At 56.7% G+C, this 27345-nt stretch overlaps 2 protein-coding genes across 5 annotated transcripts in view; both read left to right on the top strand.

The window, feature by feature from the left end:
- Nucleotides 1-5669, top strand: part of TMEM63B (transmembrane protein 63B) — a 48626-nt gene extending 42957 nt beyond the window's left edge. For 2 of the 3 annotated variants that reach the window (XM_041477167.1, XM_041477166.1), the window contains 7 exons: nucleotides 630-695; nucleotides 835-997; nucleotides 1166-1271; nucleotides 1404-1571; nucleotides 1712-1827; nucleotides 2069-2149; nucleotides 3181-5669. In XM_041477167.1, coding sequence (XP_041333101.1) covers nucleotides 630-695; nucleotides 835-997; nucleotides 1166-1271; nucleotides 1404-1571; nucleotides 1712-1827; nucleotides 2069-2149; nucleotides 3181-3345 — 865 coding nt within the window. In that variant the 3' untranslated portion in view covers nucleotides 3346-5669. Of the gene's footprint in view, nucleotides 1-629; nucleotides 696-834; nucleotides 998-1165; nucleotides 1272-1403; nucleotides 1572-1711; nucleotides 1828-2068; nucleotides 2150-2264; nucleotides 2432-3180 lie in introns of all 3 variants that reach the window. The other variant, XR_005955938.1, reaches the window with a different exon arrangement.
- Nucleotides 5670-8196: 2527 nt separating this feature from the next.
- CAPN11 (calpain 11) lies at nucleotides 8197-21324 on the top strand. Of its 2 annotated transcripts, none has more exons than XM_041477168.1 (22): nucleotides 8197-8337; nucleotides 11291-11573; nucleotides 12153-12222; nucleotides 13560-13678; nucleotides 13817-13950; nucleotides 14114-14282; nucleotides 14846-14929; nucleotides 15014-15099; nucleotides 15295-15369; nucleotides 15783-15943; nucleotides 16023-16192; nucleotides 16398-16409; nucleotides 16681-16892; nucleotides 17009-17048; nucleotides 17315-17380; nucleotides 17744-17801; nucleotides 17899-17963; nucleotides 18811-18879; nucleotides 19010-19088; nucleotides 19549-19665; nucleotides 19739-19797; nucleotides 20043-21324. In XM_041477168.1, exons 2-22 carry the CDS (start codon nucleotides 11328-11330, stop codon nucleotides 20067-20069), a joined length of 2118 nt encoding a protein of 705 aa, XP_041333102.1. In that variant the 5' UTR covers nucleotides 8197-8337; nucleotides 11291-11327; the 3' UTR covers nucleotides 20070-21324. The 2 variants fall into 2 exon arrangements, with proteins under 2 accessions (XP_041333102.1, XP_041333103.1); XM_041477169.1 differs by lacking the exon at nucleotides 8197-8337 and adding an exon at nucleotides 9269-9353.
- Nucleotides 21325-27345: the final 6021 nt, after the last annotated feature.

The raw sequence follows: 27345 nt of genomic DNA, 5'->3' as shown, positions 1-27345 counted from the left end.
GTCCTTCATCCCACTGGGTAACTACATGTTTGCAACATAGATTAATAAAGCCTTGTGGCATGTAAACTTGCATCTTGGGTAGATGCTCTCAGAATGTTTGCATTTTGACCACAAAAGAGACCACGCTTCCTTCTGAGAAGTCAATCCCTCTGCAGTTGCCTGTTGAGCTCTGCACTCCACCAGTGCCAGAGGATTGGATAGTTTTATATAAAAAAATAAAAACTGAGGAAAATGGGATTTGTTTCTTCTAAGGCATTTTTTAAAATCTCTTGTTGGAGGGTACCTTGTAGGTAACCAATTTCTTCAGTAGAGTCAATCATCTGTTCCTTACATGGATGTTGTGCCCAAACAGAGGAGAGAGGAAAAATACTGATAGGATCAGAGTCAAGGGATAAAAACACACATGAATAGGAAGCTTTAAATCCCTTTTTGAGTGTTGCATTGTTTAGTTCCGTTTTATTTTTTTCCATTGTCCAGTTTACATAATTGCTGGTGACATACTGCACTGGGAACAACACAGTCTATGGTCAGAGCTTTGGATCCTTCTAGAGCAGTTTCTACATATGTGCATTTCTGTCTGTTGCTGCTTCTGATGGTTCATCTTTTCTCCTTGCCCTCTTTTCCCACAGCTTGGATGTATTTTTCCGCTGGTTATTCGACAAAAAATTCCTTGCTGAAGCTGCCGTACGATTTGAGTAAGTGGAGTTGAGCACAAGGGCTTTGTTTACAATGGGAGGTGGTTCTTGTTGGCATCCAGAGGCTATGGAGACTCCCAGCTGCTGCCCTGCGAGGAGGGAGCACCCCTTGCAGCCTGTTCTTGCTGCATCTCCCCAGGTGCGTGTTCCTGCCAGACAATGGGGCTTTCTTTGTCAACTACGTTATCGCCTCTGCATTCATCGGGAATGCCATGGACCTGCTGCGCATCCCTGGTTTGCTCATGTACATGATACGCCTCTGCCTGGCCCGCTCGGCGGCCGAGCGGAGGAACGTCAAACGAGTATGTAGCAGGGCTGAGGGATGGGTTGTGGCCTGTGCCCAGGGAGGGGAGTGCTGCAGTGGGACCCTGATGGGGCTTGCCTGGTGCTGTGCATAGAGCTGGGTGTGTTGCATTAGCCACTCAGCTCTCAGGGCCCTCCTGCTGATGGGTCTCCATTCCCTCCTGCAGCATCAGGCCTACGAGTTCCAGTTTGGGGCTGCTTACGCCTGGATGATGTGTGTCTTCACTGTAGTCATGACATACAGCATCACCTGCCCCATCATCGTCCCTTTTGGTAAGTGATGCCCCTCTGCTTCCCTGTGCCAGAGATGGAGGGGAGGCAAGAAGGCTGATGTGGAAGAGACATTCCTTCTCAGTCTAGCAAAGAGGCTGATGCCTCACTCGTCTGGCTTTCTTCTCCTCCCAGGGCTCATGTACATGCTGCTAAAGCACCTGGTGGACCGATACAACTTGTATTATGCTTACCTGCCTGCCAAGCTGGACAAGAAAATCCATTCAGGGGCTGTGAATCAGGTAGTGGCAGCCCCGATCCTCTGCCTCTTCTGGCTTCTCTTCTTCTCCACAGTGCGCACAGGTGAGCACTGGGCTGGGATGCCAGCCCTTAGCCTCCTACTGAGCCATTTCCCTGGCCAGGCTCTGATCCTGGCAGCCTCCAGCCACAGAGCATGGTCACAGTCCTTTTGACACTGACACTTTGGTTTTCCTTTGCCCCAGGGTTCCTGGCCCCCACTTCCATGTTCACTTTTGTGGTCCTCGTGATCACCATTGTGATCTGCCTGTGTCACGTCTGCTTTGGGCACTTCAAATACCTCAGCGCTCACAACTACAAGGTGAGGCAGAATGGCTGGGTGCAGGACCCTTCTCCTTGGTAGCACAGCTCAACCACAAAACAGCAGGGGCTCTGAGGGGTCCCAGCCTTCAGCTCTTCAGCCTTCAGCTCTTCAGCAGAGCCTGTCAACCCTGACTTCACAGAGGGGATTGTCCTGAGGCTGTCTCTGCTGCCTGTATATTGCTGAGGTGGGACAGCAAGTATGTTGCCCTGGCAGTCTCAATTTCTTCTTTTCTCTCCAGATTGACCACACAGAAGTGGATGCCATGGACAACAGGCAGAACGGGAGACCTGCCACCAGTCTGCCGGCTCCCAAATCAGCTGTGAGTCACTATCCCCACCTCTGTGCCCTGGCACACTCCTTGCCTGAGTTTGGAAAGGGGGAGGTAACTCCCTGTCTGAGTACCTCACTCCTCACTTCTCATTTTTCTGAATCAGCACCTGGATCCTCCCAGTGAGAGTGGGAGGCAACTGCTGGGCACTATGCCCCTCACCTGCTCTCGGTGAAGTGTAACCCCCACACACACACCTCTTTCCCGCTGCTCCTCAGATGCTGTGCATTTACTTTCCGTCTCTCTTTCGGCTGGGACAATGAATCCAGCCGGGTCAGTCTCCCTTCTCATTCTGCATCTTTGCACGCTTGCACGCCAGCAGAAGCTGTCACCCACCAGGCTTGTTCTAGTGCCAACACAAAGGCGTCTCCATGGACACTGCCTTGAAGGCCGTGGAAGTGCTCTGGGGACTCTTCTCTCCCCTGTCCAATGTTCTGAGACCCCCAGAGTTGGTTTTTGGAACTTCACCTTGGCTCAACTGGCTCACTCCAACTGCTTCCTTCCACAAGGTTTTTGTAGTGGGGATCTATGCAGGGCTGCAGAGATGGGGTAAAGCAGAGCCTCCTGCTTCCTCAGGAGAGCAGGGCTGGGGTGTGCACATGTAATCCAGGCTCCCTCCTAGGCTCCAGACAGCTAAGAGCAGCAACGTTTTGCCAAAAGGAGAACGAATCCTTATAAGAAGCAGGCAGAGCTTTAAGACACATCTACTAACAAAAAAGGAAGTGCAGTCTTCCAGTTCACATGGTCTCCAAAGAGCCTGAGAATCCACATTCTTTCCTAGCCCAGATGCCCTGTCCCAGACTGCTGGGGTTTGAAACACATCCAGTGTTTCAGGGCCAAGCCCCACTGTTAGACCTGTCCTGGTATATTCCATGGAGTCTGGATGCTTCCTTGCCCTCCCAACATATCCCCACGCTCAGGCTCATGCATGGTGCTTAGTGTGTTGTGCTCTGCTTCCTGGAGAAGTTCCCTAGACTCACGTGTGTTTCTGCTCTCTCCCTGCCCCTTGCCTGCCCTGACAGAAGTACATCGCCCAAGTGCTGCAGGACTCCTCGCCGGAGGGCGAAGCAACAGAGTCGGAGGAGCAGGGATCGCAGGATGAGGAGCTCATCAATGCAGATGGCATGAATGACACAGATTTCCAGTCGTGTGAGGACAGCCTGATAGAGAATGAGATCCGCCAGTAGGGACCTCAAAGGGCGGGAGGGGAAGGAGGTCCAGGAGCAGGGCAGGCTGTGCGCACGGAGACCTGGGAAGAGGCACCTGAGGGTGCTGGCTACTGCCCTCACCCTCCTGCCCCCAGGGCTGCTGCCTTCAGTGAGGGCAGGGGCCCTGCTGCAAGCTCTCAATCTCCCTGCCCCTCCACCCCCGCGCCAGCCCGGCTGCTCGGCAGGCATGCTCTTTACTAGCTACCTTCTTCAACGCATCCCTGGACCCCAGACTCCCAGAGACTGGGGAGGAGGGGGACCATAACCCCCGTGGTGCTGCCCTGGACCTGCAGGGAGGAGGAACGCTGGGTGCTTTCTGGGAAGGGGCATAAGGGGAACACTTGGGGTCTTCTGAGCAGGCAACCGTATCCCCTGTCTTTCTGGTGAGAAACACTAATAATTTATTAGATTTACAGGAAGGTGATAAATGAAAAACTTCAGTCAGTTTATTGGAAACCCCACCCAGACTGGGGTTGGCTTTTGTTGCACCTTCTCCCTATGCCTGCGTGTGCCCTTTCTCAACTGCTTCCAGCATCCAGTTGGTGTGGCATCCCAGGAGCTGGTCCAGGCTCAGGGGTGGTGACAGGCTTCCCCCTCACTGCAGGATGGTGACGGTGCCCCTGACTTCGTGGTCAAGGGTGGCATCACACCAGGGAAGGGCCACTGGGTTGACATGAGCGAGATAGGCCCTTGCAGGGTGAGGGGTGCTGAGGGCTTTTCTCATGAGCAGGAGGAGGCGCAGGCAGCCTCTCCCCCAGGTCCTGTTCCCTCCTCCCCCAGGGGCACAGGCAGGGGTTTGCAGCATCATTTAAAGTGGCATTTTTCTTTGCACATTTTACTCTCCTTTCAAACAAATCAACCTGACCCCCATGTGGTACTGCAGCCCCCCTTTTGCTGCCCTGTGTCTGCACTGCAGGTCCAGGCTTGGGGGTGGGGAGGCTGTGTGGGGGTCTCCTGGGTGCTAGGGAGAGGGGAGAAAGGGTCTCAGGCTACAGGCCTTCAACACCCTGCAAGATCAGCACTGCCTCGTTGCAATTAAGCCCCGTGGGCTTCCTTCCCTGAGCTGCTGCAGGGTCTTCCCCCAGCTGAGGTGGTGAGAGGGAGGGAGCCCTGGGAGAGCAGACCCTAGAAGCTGTCTCCAACCAAGACCACCATCTTCAGGAGCATGAAAGCCTCATGGGACTGTGCTGACTTTCTTCACCTGCCCTGACTGGTGTAGGCTCCCCTCCCACCACCCAGCCTGAGAGGGGGGTTGTTCCTCTCCTACCTCTTGCTCTTGCCCACTCCCTGTTGATAGCTGTGTCCCAGAGACAGGCAGGGAACAGGATGGGTGGGAGAGGTGACTGGAGCCCCTGGCACATGGAAAGACTGACCCTGTTTGAAGACATTTTGTGAGGTTGTTTCTGGTCAGTATCAGTTGCCCTCAATTGCTTCCCCCCTCCCCTTGTGTAAAATGTAAAGGAAAATAATAAATCCCTCCGCTATTTAGCTATATTTATTTCCCTCAAACCCTGCCACCATCCTCTTTGGTGCTCATTGCAGACACTATCACCCTCCCTTTGCCTGTCATCTGTGGGTGCTGTACCCTGAGGGGCCAGGCAAAAGGGGACAGTCATTTACCTTTTCAATCACCCATGCTGGCCCAGGAGCTCCAAGCACTTTAATCGACCAGAACAAGTGAATTGTCAGCCCTGCCCACCTCAGCTGCCAGGAATAGTGGTCACATCTTATGGCTTTTCTCCCCTGTGCCTTCCACTAGAGGAAGGGAACCAGACCCACAGAGAGCAGGTGGGGGGCTGCTCCAGGGAGGACATAGCTTCCTTTCCTGTACAAGACCTCTATAGAAATCCCAGGCCTGGAGAAAAGGGTGGATGGAACAGAGAGTGTATGGGTCTTCAGTGCATGGGGAGGGCAGGTCACGCCAGCTTCCAGGGCTCGGCTGGGGCTGGAGCACACATGGGTGTGAAGGGGCATGGTGAGAGTCACCCATCCCTTCCAGGTAGCGGCCAGGAATGAAATGGGCATGTGAGCTGAGAGATCCCGGTCCACTCACAGGCTGGGGCAGGGGGGATGTTGATCCTGCTTCCTTTCTTCTCACACCCATCTACTGCCCTTGCTCCTGGTCCAGCAGGTGGGCTGGGATGCTATGGTCTCTGTAGGTACAGCCGTGCTCCGGGGCTGCCTCTGTGGCTGTCGGGGCCCTACCCACAGAGAGCTGTGTGTTCTGAGTGGCACTGTCTGTGTAGAGATGTGTATAATACCCTGTATATATTTGTGTACAAAAGAAAAAAGGAAAAAAAGGAGCTATTGTTTACAGTCTTTTCTTTGTGGAGTGGGTTGGGGGCTGGGACCTGGGAGGAGAGGACCCCAGCTGCTGCAGGGCTGCAGGAGCATGCGTGGTGCAAAAGGCGGGGTGGGGAGTAGTGTGAGCACAAGCCCTGCCCTCCTGCCAGCAACTCAGCCATGGCTCACAGGCTCTCGCAGCATGAATGGCTTTCCCTCTGACTTGCAGAAGTATCAGGGACTTTACTGCTAAAAACAGGTAGATGGGGAGGAGCTGTGTATACTGAGGCTGCAGTGGAAGAAGGTGGTTTGGAAATGATGTGGTAGGGGAGTTTCACTGGTAGCCTCATGCCACGTGTCAGCCCACCTGTACTGTTCCAATAGCAAGTTACGCTGCCACTTGTGCAATATCCGTTCCAAACCTGGACACCTGGTTTGGTGGACAGCTAAAGCCTTTGGGAACACATGAGGGATGCTAAACCCCTGGAGCACAGAGCAGCACTTTCCCAAAACATGATGCTGCTCATATGTCAGCCATGCCCTGAGTGCTGGGACAGACAGCAAGCAGCCAGCCCCTAGGGTGCTCCCTGCTGCTCTCTGTGCAGGCTGGATCTGGCGTGCTTCCCGGGAGCCTGCTGCGTGCTGTGCGCCTTAGGATGTGTACAGTGGCCGTTGCTTGGAGGATGGCACAATGGAGAGGCGAGGCCTGGCGTGGGCTGCGAGAGACAGACAAGTGACCCCAGCTCCATCCCCGCCTCACTGTGATTACGCTTCGTGTGCCAGCAGTACCGGCAGGGGACAAAAGACCCTCCTGCCCACAGCCAAAGGACAAGGGAAGAGACAACGCCAGAGAACAAAAAACTGAAGATAGAAAGAACTGTGCTTGCTGCCAAGTCCCTGCAGCCATCACTGCAAACGAAAGCTTGAGGGAAGGAAACAAGGAAACTGCAGAGAGATTTTGCAGGTGTTTTAGGGAAACAGTTTCCAAGCACAGGGGGAAGGACATGGGACAGCCTTTGTGACAGGATTATTCTCCTGTCCCAGGAGAGGCATCTGTGAAAGCAGCTTTGGAGGCCACTGAAGGGTAATAAGGCAGGAGCTGAAAAGGACAAGTGTCACAAGGATGGGCACAAACCCAAAGTAGGAACAAGCCTTGGCCCTACAGGCCTCTTGCTCTTTGAAAGCACAGTGCTGCCTGCAGCTCCGTGCAGAGCTAAATAATGTCCCCCTTATGCAGGGAGCCCCTTATGCTTCCTGTGGCAAGCCTGCCTGGGAAGAAGATGTAGCAGCCCTTGCAACAACCCAGAGCAGGGCACCCCAAGGCCACCTCTGCACTAGGATGGGGGCAAGCAGAACAAGCTGCCTGTAACAAAGTCCCCTGTATAGGGACGGGGCAGCTCCAGTGGGTGCTGGCCAGGACCGGACTGGTCCCTTGTGCCTGCAGCAGCAGGACCATGCTACAGCTGGTTTTAAATGTTTGGGTTGCCCTTCCCTCAGGCAAGGGACATGGCTCCTGGCCCCACGTGCAACCTGCTCCCTGCTTTGGAAGGATTTACCCCCTGGGGCAAGGTGGGGTGAGGTAGAAAGCAGGTGCGATGCCACTCTGTATGGGCACAGCCTCCCCAGCTGCAAACTGGCACTAGGGAAGGACAGGGAGCTGGTGACACCCATTAGGTTCACCCTGTTCAGCCCTGGCACCAAAAAAATGGCAATACAGAGCCTCTTTCCTGGGATGGGGCTGGCCTGAGCTGAGCTGCTCATGCCAGGCCAGGCCATGTCAGATATGCCGGGCTAAGCCACACCAGGCCAAGCTGTGCCAATCCATGCTATGCCATGCCAGCCAAAGCCATGTTGAGCCACACAAGGCTCCACCGTACAGTGCCAAGCCCTGTGTGGCCATGCCCGCTGGTAATGGCACCACCCAGCATAGCTGCACCATGAGTCACAGAGGGCACGCAGGGGCAGCCCGATGAGGCTGTGGAAAACCCCAGGGCAGTGGGACCTGCCGGGAGAGGGCCCTGCTGGCACCAGCAGCGAGGGGCAGCTGCTGCGGGGGAGAGGCCAGCTGGGGCACGCAGGGAGGCCGGGGCAGCTGCTGGTGGCGTTGTTGGCCGTGGCCACCTGGACCATTGATTGAGGCGGTGCGGGCACAGTCCCCGCAGGCATGAGGGAAGGGAGAAGGGACACAACAGTCTGGGATGTGCGGTGGGACCACCGTACTCAGTCGTGGCACCAGAAAGTCAATAAGTCCTGGGGACAAAGGTGCAGTACAGAGCTTCACCCGGTTACACTGGGGTGCCGGCAGTGTGGAACAGTCACCCGCAAATCCATTCCTAGAGGAAAGTTGGTTCCTCTTTTCCTTCCAGCCCCAGTTTCCGTGTGAACCCAACCCATTGTTCCCTCAGAACAATGGTGGAAGGGGCACGCCCATCACGGCTGTACCCCTCCATCCCAGAGAACTGGGAGAGGGCGACAGCAGAGAGAACCTCACCATCAGCCTGGATCAATAATCCCCTCCCAGTGTCTCTAAGCTGTCACTGCTCCTTTAATTCTCCCTCCCACTGCCCTCCCGGCTTTGCTCGTACATCCTGCCCACCGAAACTCCACCTTCCGCGGGGCTGTACTGAGCCGGGCTGGGCTGCGCCGGGCCGAGCCGAAGCGGGCAGGGCGGTGGCGGCAGCAGCTTCCGTGAGTCCATCCCCCCCATCCTCACCCTTGTCCGACCCCCAGCTTGGGGTTAAGCACCGGGGGGGAGCCCGCCGCCGGGCGGGCAGAGCTTCGGGTCCCTCGGTCTCCCCCTCCCCGGCTCCTTCCTCTGTTTTCTAAGCTTATCGAGGCATACCTACCCCTCCCATCTCCTTTCCGTCTGCGAGGATTTTTGTATTAGGTAACGCATCCGCAGAGACCCACAAGCTTCCCAGTCGGGGCGGCGAGTAAACTGAATACCGCAGCCTCCCGGGATGCGCTGCCGACCCCAAAGCCAAGCCCGCATCCCGTCAAAGGAATGCGGTAACATGAAGGGTGGCCTGTGGGATCTTTGTCATCTGGAGGGCTGGAAGGGGCCTGAGAGCTGCTTGAGCACTGTGGGATGCCATGGGCGGCTGTGACGCCTTGCCCCGAGCTGAGTATGCGGCACGATACCGTGTGTGAGGGCTGGTTTTGAGGAAGGGAACTCCTCACTTCCGTTGATTTGCAAGAGCAGCTGGCAGCCAGAGGTCTGCAAAGATTTTTTGGCTGGACTTCAACAATGATGCTGCCCAAGGGCTTTGCAGTATGCGCTAAAGTGCACAAGGTGTCAGGGACCCTGCAGGAACCACTGTGTCTTTTTGCTCCCTGGGAGGGATCAGAGGTGCCTCGAGTGCTGGAAAGCATCATATTGTAGTTGGATGTCATCTGTGGTGGAAAACTGCCCTGGGGGCTTGGCTTGTCTCATCACACCCCTTCCTCCTCCTTGGAGGATCTGCAGTGTCCATCAGCATAAGCCTGGGGAGGTGTCAGTGGCTGACCCCATTGCTTTAAAGACCCATGTGCTTCCTCTCTCATTCTGGGGTCTGAAATGCTTTCCTTTGCTCTGCGCTTGCGTGACCTCCGTCTGCCACTGAGCACAGCCTTCCCAAGTATTTTGAGCCACAGAGCTAAGAATAACTCATACGGTGCCCGTGTCTGCACAAAGCTCCCCATGTCCGCAGCCATGTCCCGTGCTGGTAGGTAGGGTGGGAAAGGGTGCAGGGAACCTGCCAGTGGCTGTGGGTAGGGGAAGTTCCCTGGCCACTGGCAGGTTGTGGTGTAAGTGCCGGGGAGGTGGTGAGGTGGGGTCTGGAGGCAGTGTGGGCAGCTGTACTTGGAATCCCTCCTCCCTCAGGGCCCCTGTGTTCTGGGAAGTGTCTGGGACTGGAGAAGCCATCCTGCCAGCCCTGCAGGCACCAAGTGCCTTGCCACTGGGAGAGACTGCCAGGGTGCGGCTGTGGGGCAGGAGCTGTAGGAGGAGCTCCATAGATTTAGGACTGTCGTAGAGGAGAGAAGGGCTGGTGCTTCCCCCGAGAAGGGTAGTGGGTTTAGAGCATCCCAGAGCAGGCAGAGTGATGGGGAAGAGTAAATTTTTCCTTCTGAAAAGCTTCTGGCTAGGACAGCCACATGTGTTAGCAGCCAAGTTTATGCCTTACGCATGTGCCAGGAGCTTGCACCCTATTCACTGTTGCCTGCCTTCCCTTTAGCTATCACAGCACTTCAGGACAAGGAAAGCCGCCTCTTTGGAGCCAGGCTGCGCCCTGCTCCCCTGGGATAGGGTACTGGGGAGGGAGTGGGCCAGCACTGGCATTCGAGTTTGCTGCTCTGAGTGGGTTGCTGGCTCCTGGCTTATTTACCCAAGGACTACACCACTTTCTCACGTGGAAAAACCTCTGAAGTATTGGGCACCAGCCCAGCCAAGCAGGAGCTGAGATTGCTGGGGAGTGGGGCAGGATGAGACACAGATGCCAGTGGGCTGGGGGCCATGGCACCTGCCCTATGGCCCTGCTGCCGGTGACACTGCTTGCACGGAGGCTTGGACCAGACGGTGCCAGAGCCCCTTCCAGCCTGGGGGGTGCAGTGGGTTGTGTGCTGGCTGCTGCCATGGTGCCTGGACAGGGCTGAGGGCAGCTGGACGCCAGGAGCCGAGCTGGGACTTGCCCACCGCAGCGGGCGCAGTGGGGCAGGGCTGCGGGACCAGACGTGGCAGCCGTGTCCAGCTGGTTCGAAGCTGCTGGCCGTGAGCTGCTGGTCAGAGCCCCGGGAGGACGGCCAGAGCAGGGAGAGGTGCGGGATGGGGCTCTGCGGTGCCTGTCCTGCCCCGCTCTCCCGGTGCCAGGGCGCCCCGCTGAACTCCGCAATCCCTTCCCGGTATCTCCCAGCAGGCTGCTCCACTGGCGGTCGACGAGCCTTGAGTCATCCTCCCTGTGTGTGTGTGTGCCGTCCCGCCTCTTCCTTCCCTGTCCTGCTCTGGCCCCATAGCCAGAACTATCTGCGCTCCGCTGGGCTCCTCCCTACCCGGCCCTATTGACTCAGTGCTCAGGCAGCCGGGCCGGCTTTCGGAGAAGAGGGAAAAGGAGAGGGAGAGGCCCCTGGGGGTGGGAGAAGTGCGGGCAGCCGCTGACGGCCTCCCGGCTGAGGCGGCTGAGGAGGAGCCGGGACGAGGGAAGAACCCGGAAAGCTGCGCCGGGAGGAGAGGCTGACGAGGTTGGAAAGCGTCTGAAATTCCTCCGGGCTCAGCTTTTTGGCATAGCGGGGACAGGACAGGACCCATGACCTAGGTGCTGGGGGGCTGCCTCCTCCCAGCCTGCGTTCAGTGCTGCTTTGCCCCCTTGGTGTCCCCTAAAGACAGCAGGGCTGCAAAGGCCAGGCTGGAGGACAGGGCTCAGAACGGGGCTGCTGCTGGGGATGGGGTCTCGGAGGTTCTCCCGGTGTGTGTGCCCACCCTGGGGTGCTCTGGTGTCACTGGGCTCCCTGTGCCAGGCCATTGCTGCTGGAGAAGGTCCCTGCCGTGGGAGTGGCGGGGAATTGGAGATTCAGCCTCCAAGCCTGGCTCTGTGTGATGGCTGATATCCCCAGGGGACAGCAAGGTAGCGGGCCCTGCCTCAGCGTGGCCGTGCCTGCTCTGTTGCAGGGAGTGGAGCGCAAGGTAGCGGTGCTGGTGCCGAGCTATGATGCCCTTTGGCGGGATGGCTGCTCGCGTGCAGAGAGACCGCCTGAGAGCCGAGGGGCTTGGCCAGCACAACAACGCCATCAAGTACCTCAACCAGGACTATGAGGCCCTCAAGCAGCAGTGCATTGAGAGTGGCACCCTCTTCAGGGATCCCCAATTCCCAGCTGGCCCGACTGCCCTTGGATTCAAGGAGCTGGGGCCACACTCCAGCAAGACACGGGGAGTGGAATGGAAGCGTCCGTCGGTAAGTGCTGGGCTTGCTTCTTCTCAGGCTGGCCTGGCCTCCCTGCCCTGCACGTCTGCACTGACGTGGTGTGCTGAGCTGCAGACTGGCCCTTGCTGGCACCCCTCAGTGCTCCAAGTCCCTGGAGTGCTGCAGAGCTACTTTCCCAAGGGCCCAGGGCCGTTCCCCATGAGTGTCTGCTCAGAAGAGCATTGTGTCTAGCAGGCACTGCTTCCTCCGGGCAGCAGACTGTGGGCTTCAAAGCAGGTGGGCTGTGTTCTTGCTCCTAGGTGTCATGGCCTGGGTGTGTCACCCTCAGTAGCTGGGGCTTTTGAGAGTGCATATCCCCTGGTGCCATGGGGGCAAGGGGAATGCCATCCAGCCTTGTCCTCCCATGGATACAATAGATCTTGCCTTGCCTTACCGTGATGGCCTTGGGGTTGCAGTCAAGCAGCCTTCCCTAGCAGAGGGCGGGTGGGGTACATCTCACAGGGACCATATACCATTTCTCTTGAGTCAGAGCTGCAGTGGGTGCCAGCCCTGCTAAAGCCCAGGCCCTGCCAAGATGCAGCACCAGGATCTGATTTTGTCCTTCTGCAGGAATTAGTGGATGACCCTCAGTTCATTGTTGGCGGTGCCACCCGGACGGACATCTGCCAGGGGGCTCTGGGTGAGTGTTGAAGCTTTGTCCCTGGACCTTGGTCCAGGCATTAGTGACTGGGGAGGGTTGGGTGGCCCTTTCCATTCAGTGAGGTGGAAACTGCAAGTCAGGGGGCATTCTATGCCTCCTGGTAGCTCTAGGTTAAAGCTCCACAAAAGTGAGTGGATGTGTGCACAGCTTGGCCATGCTGAGATCAGTGGAGATTCTGGGTGCATCCATGCCTCACACATGCTGACAACAATGCCAGGAGCTGCTCCAAAGAGCTCCCTGCTTTGGTAAATGGTGAGGGACGGCAGCTGCCTGACAATAACAAAATCAGGTGGTGACGGTGACAAAATGCTTGTGAACAAATGCGGTGTGGCAGAAGGGTATCGAGAGGTGTACAAGTGATGATTTGTCTTTTCTCCAGAGGTGTCTCCCAAGGTGAGGGCACTGAGTCAAGAAGGGAAGTATTAATGGGCTGGGTAGGCTAGCAGAGTTGAACCACAACTGGAATTTTGTGGTCATCAGAAACAGATCTTGGTACCACAGACAGTGTTGTCCTGATTGGGAGCAAGTAGGGCACTTGATTGGGAGTACTGTATACCTTAGCAAATTCAGCATGCTGTTTTCAGGGCTGACTACATTTAATATATCCAGTAATTAGGACAAACTTGAGGTGGCAACTGGAGTGCATAACAGCCCAAAGCACTGTGGTAGAGTTCACTTGGTCATTAAAAACTCGGAAATGGCATTTTGTCAAACCACAGCCCAGTTACAGATTATCCAGGCTCAAGGCTAAGGTGTGAAAGGCTTCAAAGGCAAAAGAGAATCAAGTCAAAGAATTTAAAGCACAGTTCTGGCCTGGAGCAGCACTTGTGGCTAAGATCACTCAGAAGGAAAAATGTGGTGGCATTGCTTGCAATTTGAGAAGCTGGGGCAGCAGCATGAAACCACTCTCTTGCTAAAGTAACTTTTTACATGCAAAGTGTAATTCTGCTGCAGAACTTGCTGTCTGTGATATGGAGGGCAGTCATATGAATGAGTTCCAGGAGGGTCCAGATAAATGGCTGCAGGAGGGGGCTGTTGGTGCTGACTGTGTGTGGTGGTCTGGACACAGGCTCCAGGTGAGGGAATTACGTTCCCTGTTGCCTTGAGCTATTACTTTTCTCTGTGGGCAGGCTGAGCAAGCCTGGATTCCTGAGTTCTGCTTGCTGGACCTTCTCTGGTTTTTCTATGGACTTTATGAGCGGGATAACCCCAAACATTTGCAAGGGGAACACACCATGGGCTCCTAAACATCCATCACCTACCCTCCCAGCTAGGGAGGTGATGGGTACTCACACCAGCTTCCTCTCCTTCCCCAGGTGACTGCTGGCTGCTGGCTGCCATTGGCTCCCTCACGCTCAACGAAGAGCTCCTGCACCGTGTGGTACCCCATGGACAGAGCTTCCAGGAGGACTATGCTGGCATCTTTCACTTCCAGGTGAGCTGGGAGCTTTTGGCCCTCCACAGCTGGTGGGCTGTGGCAGAAGCGAGGGTGGTGGGTTGAGGCCATCCCTTTGGGGTAGGGATGATGCCGTGTGATGCTCTGAGCTCACCCCACTCCCTCCTCACCTCCCAGATCTGGCAGTTCGGTGAGTGGGTGGATGTGGTGGTGGACGACCAGCTGCCCACCAAGGATGGGGAACTTCTGTTTGTCCACTCGGCGGAGTGCACCGAGTTCTGGAGTGCTCTGCTGGAGAAGGCCTATGCCAAGTGGGTATCCCCATGGCGGGCATGTGGGTGGGCATGTACGGGGTAGGGCACCTCCCTGTGCAGGGTGGAGGGAAGGGAGTCTCCTCTGCCGCTGGCCCTGCTTGTGCTGGGTGGCAGGGCAGCTGCGGCGCGCTACCTCCTTGTCCCCTCACGCGCCCCTCAGGCTGAACGGCTGCTACGAGTCGCTCTCGGGGGGCAGCACCACCGAGGGCTTCGAGGACTTCACGGGCGGCGTGGCAGAGATGTACGACCTGAAGCGGCCGCCACGCAACATGGCCCACATCATCCGCAAGGCGCTGGAGAGGGGCTCCCTGCTGGGCTGCTCCATCGACGTAAGTGATGTGCTGGGATGAGCTGATGTAAGTGATGTGCTGGGATGAGCCGATGTAAGTGACGTGCCAGGATGAGCCGGGGCTCTGCCGCAGCGCTGGCCAAAGCGAGGCCTCACAGAGCCAAGGCTGTATCAGCAGTCCCCTCACTGGCACAGCGGGTGAAGGCTACTTCTCTGCCCTCTTACCACAGCACCCTTTCCAGAGCCAGTGTGGCAGCCCTGCGGCAAAACACGTGGCTCCTTTGGATGGAGCGGGATTGTTCGCAGGACAAGGGATTGCCTATAACTATGGCCATATTTTGCATCAGCAAATTACCTAGAGCAGGGTTTTTAAATTCTGAAGTTTGGGTGGTTCCTTGATGGATCTTTGGGATCCTCTGCTAAGGAAACTGTCTTTAAATTGTCCACAACCAGCAGTCTTTGAGCACAGGGAGCTGCTGCCTGCTACTTCTCTTGGCTGGAGCAGTGCAAAGCAAGGAGAATTCTCCAGAGTGGAGGGAAGGGGTAGGGATAAGACTACATGAATTCAGTCCTATTGACTTGAGCATTACACATTCTCCTCAGATCACAAGCGCCTTTGATATGGAAGCAGTGACCTTCAAGAAGCTGGTGAAGGGCCACGCCTATTCTGTCACAGCCTTCAGAGATGTGAGTCACCTAGATTAGACTTTAATAGCAATAGCAGCCTGGCCAGTGGCATGGGCTCCACCTCCTGTGTCTGGTGTCTGGCAGGTGAACTACCGGGGTCAGCAGGAACAACTCATCCGCATCAGGAACCCCTGGGGTCAGGTGGAGTGGACTGGAGCCTGGAGTGATGGGTAAGCAGGACAGAAGGGATGGCAGTCTCGCTCTGTCAGCCCAGCAAGCACTGCACACACAGCAGTCAAGCACGGGGCAGTGCTGAGGGGAAGCTCACAGTGTGCAGAGCCCTTCACATCAGAAAGAGAGTTGAGGGCCAGCTCTAAATTGCTCTCAGGAGTCCTTATCTAATTGTGTCTCTCCTGCTATTCCAGTTCCTCTGAGTGGAACAACATTGACCCTGACGAGAGGGAAGAGCTGCAGCTGAAGATGGAGGATGGAGAGTTCTGGTGAGTGCTGGGGCAAAGTGCTGCTCTGTTTCAGCAGCTGGTCTGGGAAGGAGCAGAGGAGCCGGCGAGAGATCCTGCAGTCATGCTTCACCTGAAGCACACGACCTGCCTTTATGAGCTGGCTTCCCAGCACTGGAGAGCTTGCCAGCATTTTCTCGTCTGATCTAGTTAATAATTTTCCTCCCTTGAAAGAAATTTCAGGCCAACTAAATGCAAAATAAACATCTATGAACAGTAAACATCCCTTCGTACCCAAACCCCGCACGAGGCTTTAAATAAGTTATAACTGTTTAGGGTAAAAGATTTTACTGTCATTTAATTCTCCTAAAATGTTAGCTGGGTCCAGAGCTACTTGTGCTCTCCTCCCTCCTCACAGCAGTGCCCTGGCCTCAGCCCCTGCTTGCCTCCCACAGGATGTCTTTCCGGGACTTCATGAGGGAGTTCTCCAGGCTTGAGATCTGCAACCTGACCCCCGATGCCCTCACCAAGGACGAGCTCAGCAGATGGCACACACAGGTGTTCGAGGGCACGTGGCGCCGGGGGAGCACTGCCGGGGGCTGCAGGAATCACCCAGGTACCTCTGCCCTCCACATCTCTACTCTTGGCAGTGTGACGAAACCAGGTGTCTTATCCATACATCCCCTTCCTCCCAGCCACATTCTGGATCAACCCCCAGTTTAAGATCAAGTTGCTGGAAGAAGATGATGACCCTGGGGATGATGAGGTGGCCTGCAGCTTCCTGGTGGCTCTGATGCAGAAGCATCGGCGGCGGGAGCGGCGGGTGGGAGGTGACATGCACACCATCGGCTTTGCTGTCTACGAGGTAACCCCTGCCTGCCCCAACGCTTCTTCCTCGGTCAGGCTCAGCCCTGCCAGTCCCACCTCAACCCCAGCTCTCAAGAAAATCTTTTCCACCAGCTTTGGCCAGCTGTGGGCTAATGTCCCCCATCCTGTGCTCCCTGCAGCTGTAAGGGATGGGGCAGGTACTTGGATTCTGATTTTTTCCCTCTTTTCCCTCCTATCTGCAGGTTCCTGAGGAGGTACGTCCTGAGCTGTCAGAGCCTACCCCATCTTGGAGGAAAACACAAGACTGGGCAAAAATGGGTTGATGCATCCAATGGCATGGGATCTCCCACAGCACTGGCTGTGGCTAGTGTGCTAGTGGGAGCTGGGCATCTCCATATGGGAGGGAGGGATGGCTCCTACTGGATGGGCAGGGCAGGGCTGTCCTACCTGATGGAGCTGGCGCTGGTCCCGCCACTCCCTGTGGATGCTTCCCATTGTGGTCCACAAGCACATTCCTTCCCTCAGGCCCAGGGCATGCAGAATGTGCACTTGAAGAAGGACTTCTTCCTGCGAAACCAGTCCCGGGCACGGTCTGAGACCTTCATCAACCTGCGGGAGGTGAGCAACCAGATCCGGCTGCCCCCCGGCGAGTACATCGTTGTGCCCTCCACCTTCGAGCCACACAAGGAGGCCGACTTCGTCCTGCGCGTCTTCACCGAGAAGCAGTCGGACACAGCGTGAGTCCTGGCCTGGGAGGGACAGCCCGTGTCTGTGAGCAGTGGGATGTTCCCCACTGCAGGCAGCCTGCTGGCTGGGGATCCCGCTCAGTACTGTTTTCCCCTTTCTATCCCAGGGAGCTGGATGAGGAGATCTCGGCAGATCTGGCAGATGAGGTAGGAGCCGCCACTTTGGATCGGCTAGTGCTGAGGCTCCGGCCCTTGGGAGGGGGAGCTCCAGGCACGGGGTGGCTGTCTGAGTCTGGGATAGCAGTGTGGCTGGAGAGGGGCTGGCAAAGTTGGGGTGATGGGGGTGTGGGAATTAACAAAGATGATAAGAACAAAGAAGAGCTTCCTTTCCAGTTGGTGTTATTGAGCCTGGAAGGCAGGGCAGAGCCTGGGTTTGACCACTAACCTCTTCTTTCTGGTTTGCATCACCCCAGGAGGAAATAACTGAGGATGACATAGAGGACAGCTTCAAGAACATGTTCCAGCAGCTGGCAGGGGAGGTGGGTATGGCTGCACCAAGCTCTGGAAAGCCTTCTGGGGAGGGGAGGGGACAGGACTGAACCCCTGGCCGTGGGAGTTCCAGCCCACCCCACCCCACGCTCGCTCAGTCCCATCCTGCAGACAAGTCCATCTTTGCTGTGGCTCAGCCCAGCTGCCCACAGGGATGGTGTGATGACAGAGGCAGATTTGGGGAAGAGCATCCAGCTGTGACCAAAGCTCTTCTGAGTGTACAAGAACTGTAATGGCATCCTCATGTTTTGTGACTGTGACTAAGGCAGAGATGTTTAGGCAGGAGGGGGACAATGGGCAGAAGTGGGGTGGAGAGCAGGCAAGGGGTGATCCTAACTCTGCTTCTGCTCCAGGACATGGAAATCAGCGTCTTTGAGCTTCGGACAATTCTGAACAGAGTCATCTCTAGACGTAAGCACTACTCTTCCTACCCCCTGCTCCCTGCAGCCCAGGTTGCTCAGCAGGTTGGGTTTGGATGCATGTGCTCAGCCTCCTCCTTTCTCCTCAGACAAAGATCTGAAAACAGATGGGTTCAGCCTGGACTCCTGCCGCAACATGGTCAACCTGATGGATGTATCCTCTTGGTGCTGTGGGCCAGGGCTGGTTTTCATGGTGCTCAGCCTGCAAGAAACATGACTTGTCTCCTGGAGCTGGGGCTTGGCTCTGTGGCAGTGCTGAAGTTGTTTAACTGGGGGAAGAAAGGAAGGGGTCCTTATGGCTTCAGGGCCACCTGCCCTACACTCTTCAACTTCAGCAGCAGGTTTTTTGGCAAGGGACATCACTTCCCCTGCTTGCTTGGGCCTGGCTCTGCCACCAAAAGCCCAGCACGGTCCCACCCCATGCCTTCTACTTTCACCTCCAGGAGGAAGTTCCTGTGTTTCACTTCCCACAGGCTCCCTAGCCTGATGTGCTGTTGTGCCACCCAGCCTTTGAGGCACTCCTCAAAGGAAACAAGGACTGTTGGATTTCTTTCCTCCAAACCATCCTGTGCAGCTGTTGTGGATGAGTCAAGTGACAGGAGCCATGGCCAGTGTCCTGCTTGTACAAGGACATGCATTTGGGGGTGTCAGGCAAGGAGCACCTCTGACCCCTTCTCCAGCCTGGCCCTACAACATTCTTTTTTGCTGCAGGCTAGCCCAGCTTTGGTCCAAGGACAGCACAGCAATGTGGTTCCTACAACAGCAGCACAGCTGCTCCCAGGGAATGGCACGGCTGCTAGTTCAAGTGTTACCCTTTCCTTGCCGGGTTGCAAGCTTTTTGCTGATGCTGCATAGGATAGAGGGGAAGATTGGGGGAAAAATTGGACCCGCCAAGTGTGTCCAGGCTTTTCACACCTCCTGTGGCTGGGATCTGGTAGCTTTGCCTTTATACTCTCCCCCTTTCCTGGCTGCTTTGACCTCCTTGACCCTCTGTTCCCCAGAAAGACGGCAGTGCCCGCCTTGGGCTGGTGGAGTTCCAGATCCTGTGGAACAAGATCCGGAGCTGGCTGGTGAGGAGGAGAGGGGGCATGGTGCACTGCATAGGTGTAGCACCCTTCCTGAGGCAGCAAGGAGGGGGGACAGCCAGCCTGGAGGCCAGAGGAGAGCCTTCCCTTCATGTCCTCTCTGATGTTTTTGCAGACGATCTTTCGCCAGTATGACCTGGATAAGTCAGGCACCATGAGCTCCTATGAAATGCGCATGGCGCTAGAGTCAGCCGGTAGGTCTGGAGAAGGATGGGACTGGGCTGGAGGCTGGGGAGGGAGCTCCTGCTGTCACAGTCCTGTCCTAAAAAGCAGGAGAAGAGTGTAACCAGCCTATATTGCATGCTTGAAGCCAACCTGTGGTAGTGAGATGTGGCCCCTGTATGCACCAGGCTTCCTGCATCACAGCTGTGCTGAGTGTTGGAGCCTCAGAGTTAGAGATGCACCAAGATGGTCCCAGCCTCTGTCCTCCTCTGGCCTGCAGAATCCCATCCTGGCAAAGCAGAGGCCTGGGATGGATCAGTGAGCTAACTAGTCATATGTGGCTGCAGGGAGAGCATCCCCTCTTCCTACTGAGGCTGGACACAGTGCCTTTCCTTTGGTGGGTTGGTGGACCCTTTGTGTGGGTGCATGGACTTTCACAACTACACCCTGCTCTCCTGCCTCCCTGGGGCCTGACTGCTCTCTGCCTTGCAGGTTTCAAGCTGAACAACAAGCTGCATCAGGTGGTGGTGGCGCGCTATGCAGACAGTGACATGGGCGTGGACTTTGACAACTTTGTCTGCTGCCTCCTGAAGCTGGAGACCATGTTCAGTGAGTGATGGCCCTGGGGCAGGGAAGGCAGGAACAGAGAGATGTGTTGCTCACTTTGCTTGCGTCCCTGCAGGGTTCTTCCGTAGCATGGACCCTGAAGGCACTGGCACTGCTGTCATGAACCTTTCTGAGGTGAGAGTTCAGCCCAGTGAAAGCTGGGGTGGGAACAAGGGGACATGGCATTAGGGTGAATGGGGCACCTAGGGTGGGTGGTGGAAAGCCCTCCAGCCCCCTGGGTAGGGAAAGAACCCATAAAAGATCAAGGTGAGTAAACAGGACTGCTACAGGCTCTGTGTTTCATGGAGGGCTGTTAAAATTTACTCGTGAGGACATGCCAAAAATGCACCCTGCTCATCCTTCTTCCCGCTCCTTCCCAGTGGCTGCTGCTGACGATGTGTGGCTAGGAGTTACAACAGATCTGCTGCAGCTGGGACACCCCAATGGGCCAGGCCCACTCCAAGTGCCTCCCTTGGATCTATGGATACAGGATACTCTTCCCCCCTTGCTCCATCCCACGCTGAGCCACCAGCCCTGCCTCCCAGCAAGCCTCACACCATCTTCTCCAGTGGACCAGGGGTCAAGGCAGGCAGGGGATTCCCTTCTCCTCTTCTGGGCTGGGCTTCTTTCCCTTGCTCCCTCTCACCCCAGAACAGGAGGAGGGCGAGCAGCATGGGGTACCTGTGAGTCCCTGCATGGTGGCAGGCCGGGGGCCAGCTGCAGAGCAGGGAGGGGCAGCTGCTGGGGCATGAGGGGGAGGACACTCGTATTGCTTGCTCTAGTGCTGGCCCATCCCCTCCAGCACACATTGCCTGTCTCTGCACCCACACCTGGGAGCATCAGCACATATTGCCTTGCTCAGGCAGCAGGTTCCTGAGGGAGCCAGAGTGGCCTTCTGGGAGGAGGAATGGCCACACTCGATATCATGAAGCCCTTGCACCGTACTCATCACCACTAAGCGCGACCAAAGCGTGGAGCCTGCTGGCTCTTTTCTGCGTGGCCTTCAACACAACCCTTCTCCTGCCTAAGCCCAGCACTGGGTCAAGCTCTTCAGCTCAAGCACTGAATGTTTTGGGCCTCCTCCATCATGTGAACACATGCAACCCTGTATTGCAGCACTGAAGCTCCTCTTGTCCACGCAGACACAGCTATGCCATCACTGTCACAGCAGCCTGGCCTCCCCTTGCATCCCTGGGAGCACCTGGGACATCTGCTGCCCTTGGTCATGGGCCACACCAGGGCTAGGGGGTACAGCACCCAAGAGCAATGCCTTCCTCCAGAGAGCAGGGGGTGGTGGTTTGTGGGGGTCTTTGGCACAAAGTTGGGGTTTTTCTCCCAATCCCTCGTCGTCCCATACTGTAACACTCTCCTTGAATCTTGGGCTCCTTTGCCCAGAGCGGATGAACTCCAGTGCCAACATATTTGCACTTCTCTGTGCTACTCCATTCCCCTCACCTTCTTCTGGGGTAATGGGGTGGCTCCAGCCTGGCAGTGGGCGAGGGGCCGTCCCCTGCCCTGTAGAGGCAGGCAGGCAGTTTGCTCCCCCAGACCCCTGTTGTCGCTGGAGGATGCACCTGCAGCAATAACCACTGCTGCCTGCCCGGCAGCTCTGCTTCCTCACTCTGCTCACTGTGCTCTCCAGGAATAAACAGATCTGTTAGACCTGTGCTCTGGGAGGTGTCTTGGGGTCTGCGTCCTCCCTCTGCTCACCGTGGGCTGGTGCAGAGCCTAGGTCACGCTGCTTGCCCAGCCTGGGGCACAGGTGGAGCAGCACCATCAGGGCAGGTCTTGCTGTGGGGCTGGAGACATCCACATTCCCTAGGACTTTATGAAACTTGCCTCTTCCTTTGCACGGATGTCTCAACACTTACACATGGGTCAGCACCACATAAGAGAGAGGGAAGGGAGCACTGCTCTTCAGGAAGGGTGTCTTGTGGAGGCTGGGGAGGGGAAAGAGGATAGGATGGAGTTAACTATGGAGCTGGTGGAAGTGGAGAGCAGCCTGGAACTCTGGACCCTGGAAAGGGACCAAAAGAGGTTTATTTCTTCCCTGGGTACAGGCTATGGGCAGTGAATGTTTTCCCCTGCTTGCTTTGAGGCCATGCCAGTTATAGCTGGAAGCAGAAGCCTTCCACAAAAATGAGAGTGGAGTGCTGGATGGTGGGGCTTTTCACAGCCTGGCTCAGAGCAGGACTTGCTGTCAGCGCATCCTGCTCCTTGCTCACACTCCAGAAGGACAGTGCAGCCTGGATGGCCCAGGGGTGCTCAGCATTTGTAAGGGGAGTGACCTTGTGTACTTTATCCATCCCAGCATCTCAATATCCCTTATACAGGTGCCCTTTGGACCAACCCAGCTCTCTGGGACCAGCGTCCCCGCAGTGGGGCAGCACCCAGTTCTGGGGCAAGCCAGCCTGGCTCAGAGCACAGCCAGGAGCTGAGGTGTGCCAGCAGAAGGAAACAGCCCCCAGCTGCCTCACAAGGCTGCCCTCTCCTACAGAGGCTCCCCAGGGCTGGATGGAGGTGGGCTATTTGTGCTTGTCACTTCACTACCTGTGAGCTGAGCTGCTGCCCTGTGGGCTGGGAGTATCCTAGGGCTTGCCAGCCCAGGCTTCCTGCTCCTCCATGCAATCCCAAATCCCCTGCAAAACAAGGCTCAGGTGGGACAGAACAGGGGTGCAGGCAGGCAGAGCTGTCCCAGCTGCAGAGCCTCATCATGCACACACAGGCGCAATTATAGGGCACGGTGACACCCTGGCTTTGGGATGACAGGTGCTCCTGGCGTAGCCTTACCAGAAGCCCCCTCCCTCCCTCCCTCTGGGTGCCAGCTGGCAGATCCTTCCCCTCGCCGGCCCTGGCAGCTGGCAGCCCAGTATCAGCAGGGGGTCGGCAGGCAGGGGCTTCGCCAGCTGCCAGCTAATGCCACTAAAAGTAGCCTGGCTCGTCCCCCTCATTGCAAAGGGGACAAGGAAGGTGCCCAGCAGAGGCCTTAAATCCTGAGGTGAGGGGAGTAGCAAGGAGGCCAGGTGTGACCAAACCTGCTCTTGGCTTTGGGTTTGTCTTGGGACAGGCACTAGCCAGCAATAGCCGGCCCAGCCCACGTCTGCCTTTCCCACACCGCTCCCATAGGTCTGTGCTGGGCGGGCCAGCAGTCACCATGGATGCACAGCACCACTGCTCCTGCTCCCCAGCATCCCAGAACTTCCTGCACCTCATATGGCCCTGCCTCCCGCAGCCCAGAGCTGCCTGCCTTTCCTGGGGGTTCCCCCTTTCCCACCAGCTGCTCATGTCCATCCCCCAGGCACGGGAGGGGGCCAGGACCACAGCCCATCCCCACCTGGCCCCACCAGCTGCCCCAGCAGCTGGGCTCTGGCATCTCCCCCTTGGCTACGCTTCACTCTGCCCCGGGCCCACGACTGAAGGAATGTCATTCCCGTGGGCACAAGGGGCCTTTGTGTGAGCAGAGACGGCTGTGGGGGCCCAGCATCTCAAGCTGAGGCTGGGGACAGCCACAGCTGAGGGCTCGTGGGTGGGCAGCAGCTGACTCCGGCATGGCCCCACAGCTCCCAGCCAGGCACGGCAGTCTCCCCACTACTGCAAGGGATATCAAGGAAGAAAGCCCTCTCCTCATCCTCCTTGTCCCTCTAGCACCAGCAGCATCCTGCAGTCACTGCTGGCTCAGGAAGCAGCACCAACACCAGTACAGAGCCTCAGCACCTGTGCCAAGGATGCTAAGGTCTCAGCCGCCCCACAAGGGGAGCAGCAGGGCTGGGACTTGGGCCAGGGGCCAGGAGCACCAGCCAGCAGCTGCTGGATCCAGCCTTTTTCAACAGCTGCCGTCTCAGCGCCAGCAGCAGGGAATGTGCATGGGCTGGGGCTTTCCAAGGCCTGGCCACAGTGCATTAAACAACCTATTTATAGCATTTGTGTCCCTCCTCAGTAGGAATGGCCCATGCTCCTCCTGCACGGGGCTGGGTGCTTGGGTGCCACCACTGTCCCCACCACCAGCACCCTCTGGGATCCCTGCCAGAAGGGTGAGGCTTCCTAAAACAAAATACTCTTGGCCTTCCTGACTCTCATCTTCCTCCCCTGCCACTTCTGAGAGCTCCCAGTGCTGCCCAGAGCAAGACTTGCAGCAAACCTCATCTACATCTGGTGGAGATGCCTTTCTTCCCATGATCCCTGCCGAATCCTTTGGAGATGTTATCATACAACAGTCTGTGCCAATGGTTGCTCTGTCTCCTGCCTCTGAGATGGCATGAGGGTCTTGCCCTCCCACGGAGCAGAGATGCTGTTCTGGGAGCAGGCTGAGTGCTGGCACGTCACTCCTAGGGTGGCCTGTGCCAGATTTGCCTGTTGTGTGATGGAGCACAGGACTGCTCAGAAGACATTCCCTCCACAGAACGGCAGCAGCAACCAAGGGGAGTTGTAGCAGGAGGTAGGGTGGCCATCTCCTGCCCAGATGCTGGCACAGCACACACCCATGACCCTCCAGCCGTGCCTCCCAATGGGTCCATCCTCTCGCAGAGGAGATGGAGGTGGCGGCTGGCTCCAGCCCCAGGATCTGCCCAGAGGATGCGTGGGCTGTGAGCTCACCCATGCTCAGCAGCAAGAAGGAAGGGGCTGGGCTTTGGACAACTGAATTCTCAGGGCTTTGGGATGGCAGGGAGGAGAAGACAAGAGGACAGCTCTGCACAGTCCTGCCACGACCCTGAGGATAGAGCCCTGTGTGGGTTGCTTCCAGCCCTGCTATCTCACCAGCATTGCTCCACCCACAGGCTTACCAGAAGCCCACATCATCCTCGTGCTGCCCGGGGGAATCTCCTTCTCCTTGTTCACTGATGTCTAGATGTTAACTGATCATCTGTGAGAAATAATTACTATGGAGGGGTATACAGTCCCTGGTTAGGCTCAGGAAGTGGATCTCAGCCCTTCCCATCAGTTTGTAGGTGATACAATGAAGAAAACGGATGCCTGAAAGGAAGCGGTCTTGACACATACCCAGCAAAACATAACCCAACTATCTGGTGAGGAATTTTGAGTCCCCTGGTGGAGAGGGATGAAACATAGACAAGTAAAAAGTGTTGAGAGACAGAGCAGTGATTGCAGGACCAGAAAGTCCTTCATGGATCAGAGAAGTTACAGCAAGGCTCTATGTGCCTTGGCCTAGGAAACACACGGGCAGGACTCTGCTGCCCTAAATCTTTAGTTCCGAAGTAGATACTGGTGCTATTTTGTTTTCTTTCAAGGTTGCATTCTCTTCCCAGCTGTGGGCAATACTCAACAAAGGAGCAAGTTTGAATCCCTTCATCTCCCTGGGCTGTACTTTTGCCCAGTTGGACCCATACCTTCCAGATGGGGAAAGTAACTCAGCAAGATCTCTGAATTTTTGGCGAGAGACAAAAATCTGCCTTTCTATGAGTCCCAAGAGCTTGGCAATTAAACCCTGCCCCACCTTCTTCTCAGTGCTGGGATGTTGCAAGCATCTGGCTCTCAAAGCAGGGTGAGAGCCTTCTGCACTCCCTCCCTGGCAAGGAACACGTTTCTGCAGAGGCCACACACTACAGCCCCTTTGTTCCAAAAGAATTTTCCATCCACTCCCTTGTGTATCTCAGCAACATTACACTCAGATACAACCTAACACTCAGAGGCAATGCTCCCAGGAATGTGCTGCAGCATCTCTGCACCTGGTCAGCACCTCCCTTTCCCCATGGGACTGGAGGACAGGATTCCTCCAGTAGGGATGGCAGGAAGACTAGTTCCCTCAGCCCAGGCAGGGCTCTTCCTAGGAAAAGGCTCCCTAGGGACTAAGATGTCCACTCTCCTCCATTACTGTCATCACTAGCACCGACTGGGATGCTGCATTTTCATCCCAGCGGTCCCCAGCCTGCTCAGAGGTAGGATGCTGCAAGTGCCCTCTGCACAAGGAGAGGGTATTCCCAGTGGAGCTGTACTGCTTGGGAAATCGAGGCATTAAGTAAGGCTTATCCAGGATCGGCTGCAGCACAGTGAACCCAGGAGTCTCAAGAGCAGGCCAAGCACTGCACCCGCTGCCTCCCTGATCCAAGGGGAGATGCTTCCTCCTGGGGAAACACCAACCCTGACATAGCTGCAGCAAAGCTTTGGCTCCTGCTTCATCGGAGCTCTTCCCGCTCCCCTAAGGTGGCTGGCATGGAGCTGGCGGCAGTGCGCAGCAGAGCCCTGAGCCGTGCGCCGCGGCCTCTGACCACGGCACACCCGGAGCCCGGGAGCCTCCGGGAGGCCAGGCCCAAGGGGCTGACGTCAACCCCGGTCCTTGAAGCTCTGGGGCCATTGGGGAGCTGTTTCTGCTTTCAGCACATGGTGTCCCTGTGCTGAGACATGGCCAGCCTGCTTTCTTCATCCATGGCTGGCTTCCTGGGAAGAATCCGTGGGGCTGGGAAAGGTCACCCTGGCTGAACTAACCACCCTTGGATGGGACTTACTGGGCTGGGGACAGCTTACAGCAGGCAGGCAGGGAAACGGAACAGTAGCTTTTGGTCCCTTGTGTCTGTTCATTCTCCTAAATTCTTCTTGAGCGAGAGCCAAAAGTAGGGCCCTGGCAGGGTTTTGGAAGGAAACAAGGGGAGGAAATGAAAACAGACATCCACCAGGAACAAAACAAAGGTTCGGCACAGGAGGAAAGGTTCGGCACAGGAGGGAAGTGGAAGGGCACAGACATGAACATGGACCTTCCTGCCTGCATGCTCAGTCTGGCTAGCTTGTGCTCCCCTGGCTGCTTGCCCCAAGCTAACTCAGCTTAGGAACACTGGAACTCAGCTGGAAAGTGCAGGACACTTGTTATTATCCTACTCTTGAGCCACTCATGGAGCCAAACTAAAGCTCTTTTTCAGGGCAGTACCCAACTGCTCCAGTATATTATGCCTTGGGCCATCCTTTGCCTACTCTCCTTGCTGGCTCACCTGGTCTGCATTCCTGGCCTTTATACGAGCAGGGTGACAATTGCTGGCACTGGCAGGGAATGACAGGCAAGCATATTTAAGACTCAGCTGTCTGCTCAAGGGCTATGGCAAAGCCTTGCAGCGAAACAGAACCCCACCCTGCCAGCCCACATTTCTGTGGTGGGCAGATGTTGATCCTCCCTTGCCCCCCTTATCTCCCCTACACTGCCCTGACAAATGGGGCCTCGGCTGTGAAGCAGTATCACTTTCAGGGAGTGTGATCGGACCTGGGAGGAGGGGGCATTTAAATGAACAGCTGGGTTTTTTTTTTCCCTTGCTCTGGAGCTGTTCCTGCCATTTGGGCCGGTGGCAGGTTCACACTGGGGAAGCTGAGCAGTCCAGGCTTCTCCGGGAAAAAAAGCTGAGTGGTGTCCCGGAGCAGCAAGGATCCCAAAGAGGGTAAGAGTGACCCGGGCAAGAGGCGGGAAGGAGCCCCTTCCAGTGTTTCTCCCTCGGGCCTGCCCCAAGCAGCCCCGCTCTCAGGGGGGTGCGGACCCCCAACTTCCCGCTCGGCTCAGACGTTCCAAAAGGTGAGGAGCTGCCGAACAACCCCGCTGCTGCAGGTCAGCCGGGGGTGTGCCGCTGTGCCCGCAGGCTCGGGGGCAGCATGCCCGCCCCTCCGCTGGCCGCCCCGCTGCTGCGCGCCCTGCTCGCCCGCCTGCTGCCGCTGGCCCGCCGGCGCCTGCTGCCGCCGCTCCGCCGCCTG

Source organism: Pyrgilauda ruficollis, unplaced genomic scaffold, assembly GCF_017590135.1.
Source record: "Pyrgilauda ruficollis isolate IOZ18807 unplaced genomic scaffold, ASM1759013v1 scaffold4, whole genome shotgun sequence".
NCBI lineage: Eukaryota > Metazoa > Chordata > Aves > Passeriformes > Passeridae > Pyrgilauda > Pyrgilauda ruficollis.
Note: the sequence above shows the minus strand (reverse complement) of the source record. Positions and strands in the feature narration are given on the sequence as shown.

Bases quoted from the DNA above. Each gene is read 5' to 3' on its own strand.
- CAPN11 (XM_041477168.1), top strand. From the start codon at position 11,328: ATGATGCCCTTTGGCGGGATGGCTGCTCGCGTGCAGAGAGACCGCCTG. The intron at 15,370-15,782 runs GTGAGTGCTGGG...TGCCTCCCACAG, and splicing joins ATGGAGGATGGAGAGTTCTG to GATGTCTTTCCGGGACTTCA. The intron at 17,049-17,314 runs GTAGGAGCCGCC...GCATCACCCCAG, and splicing joins CGGCAGATCTGGCAGATGAG to GAGGAAATAACTGAGGATGA.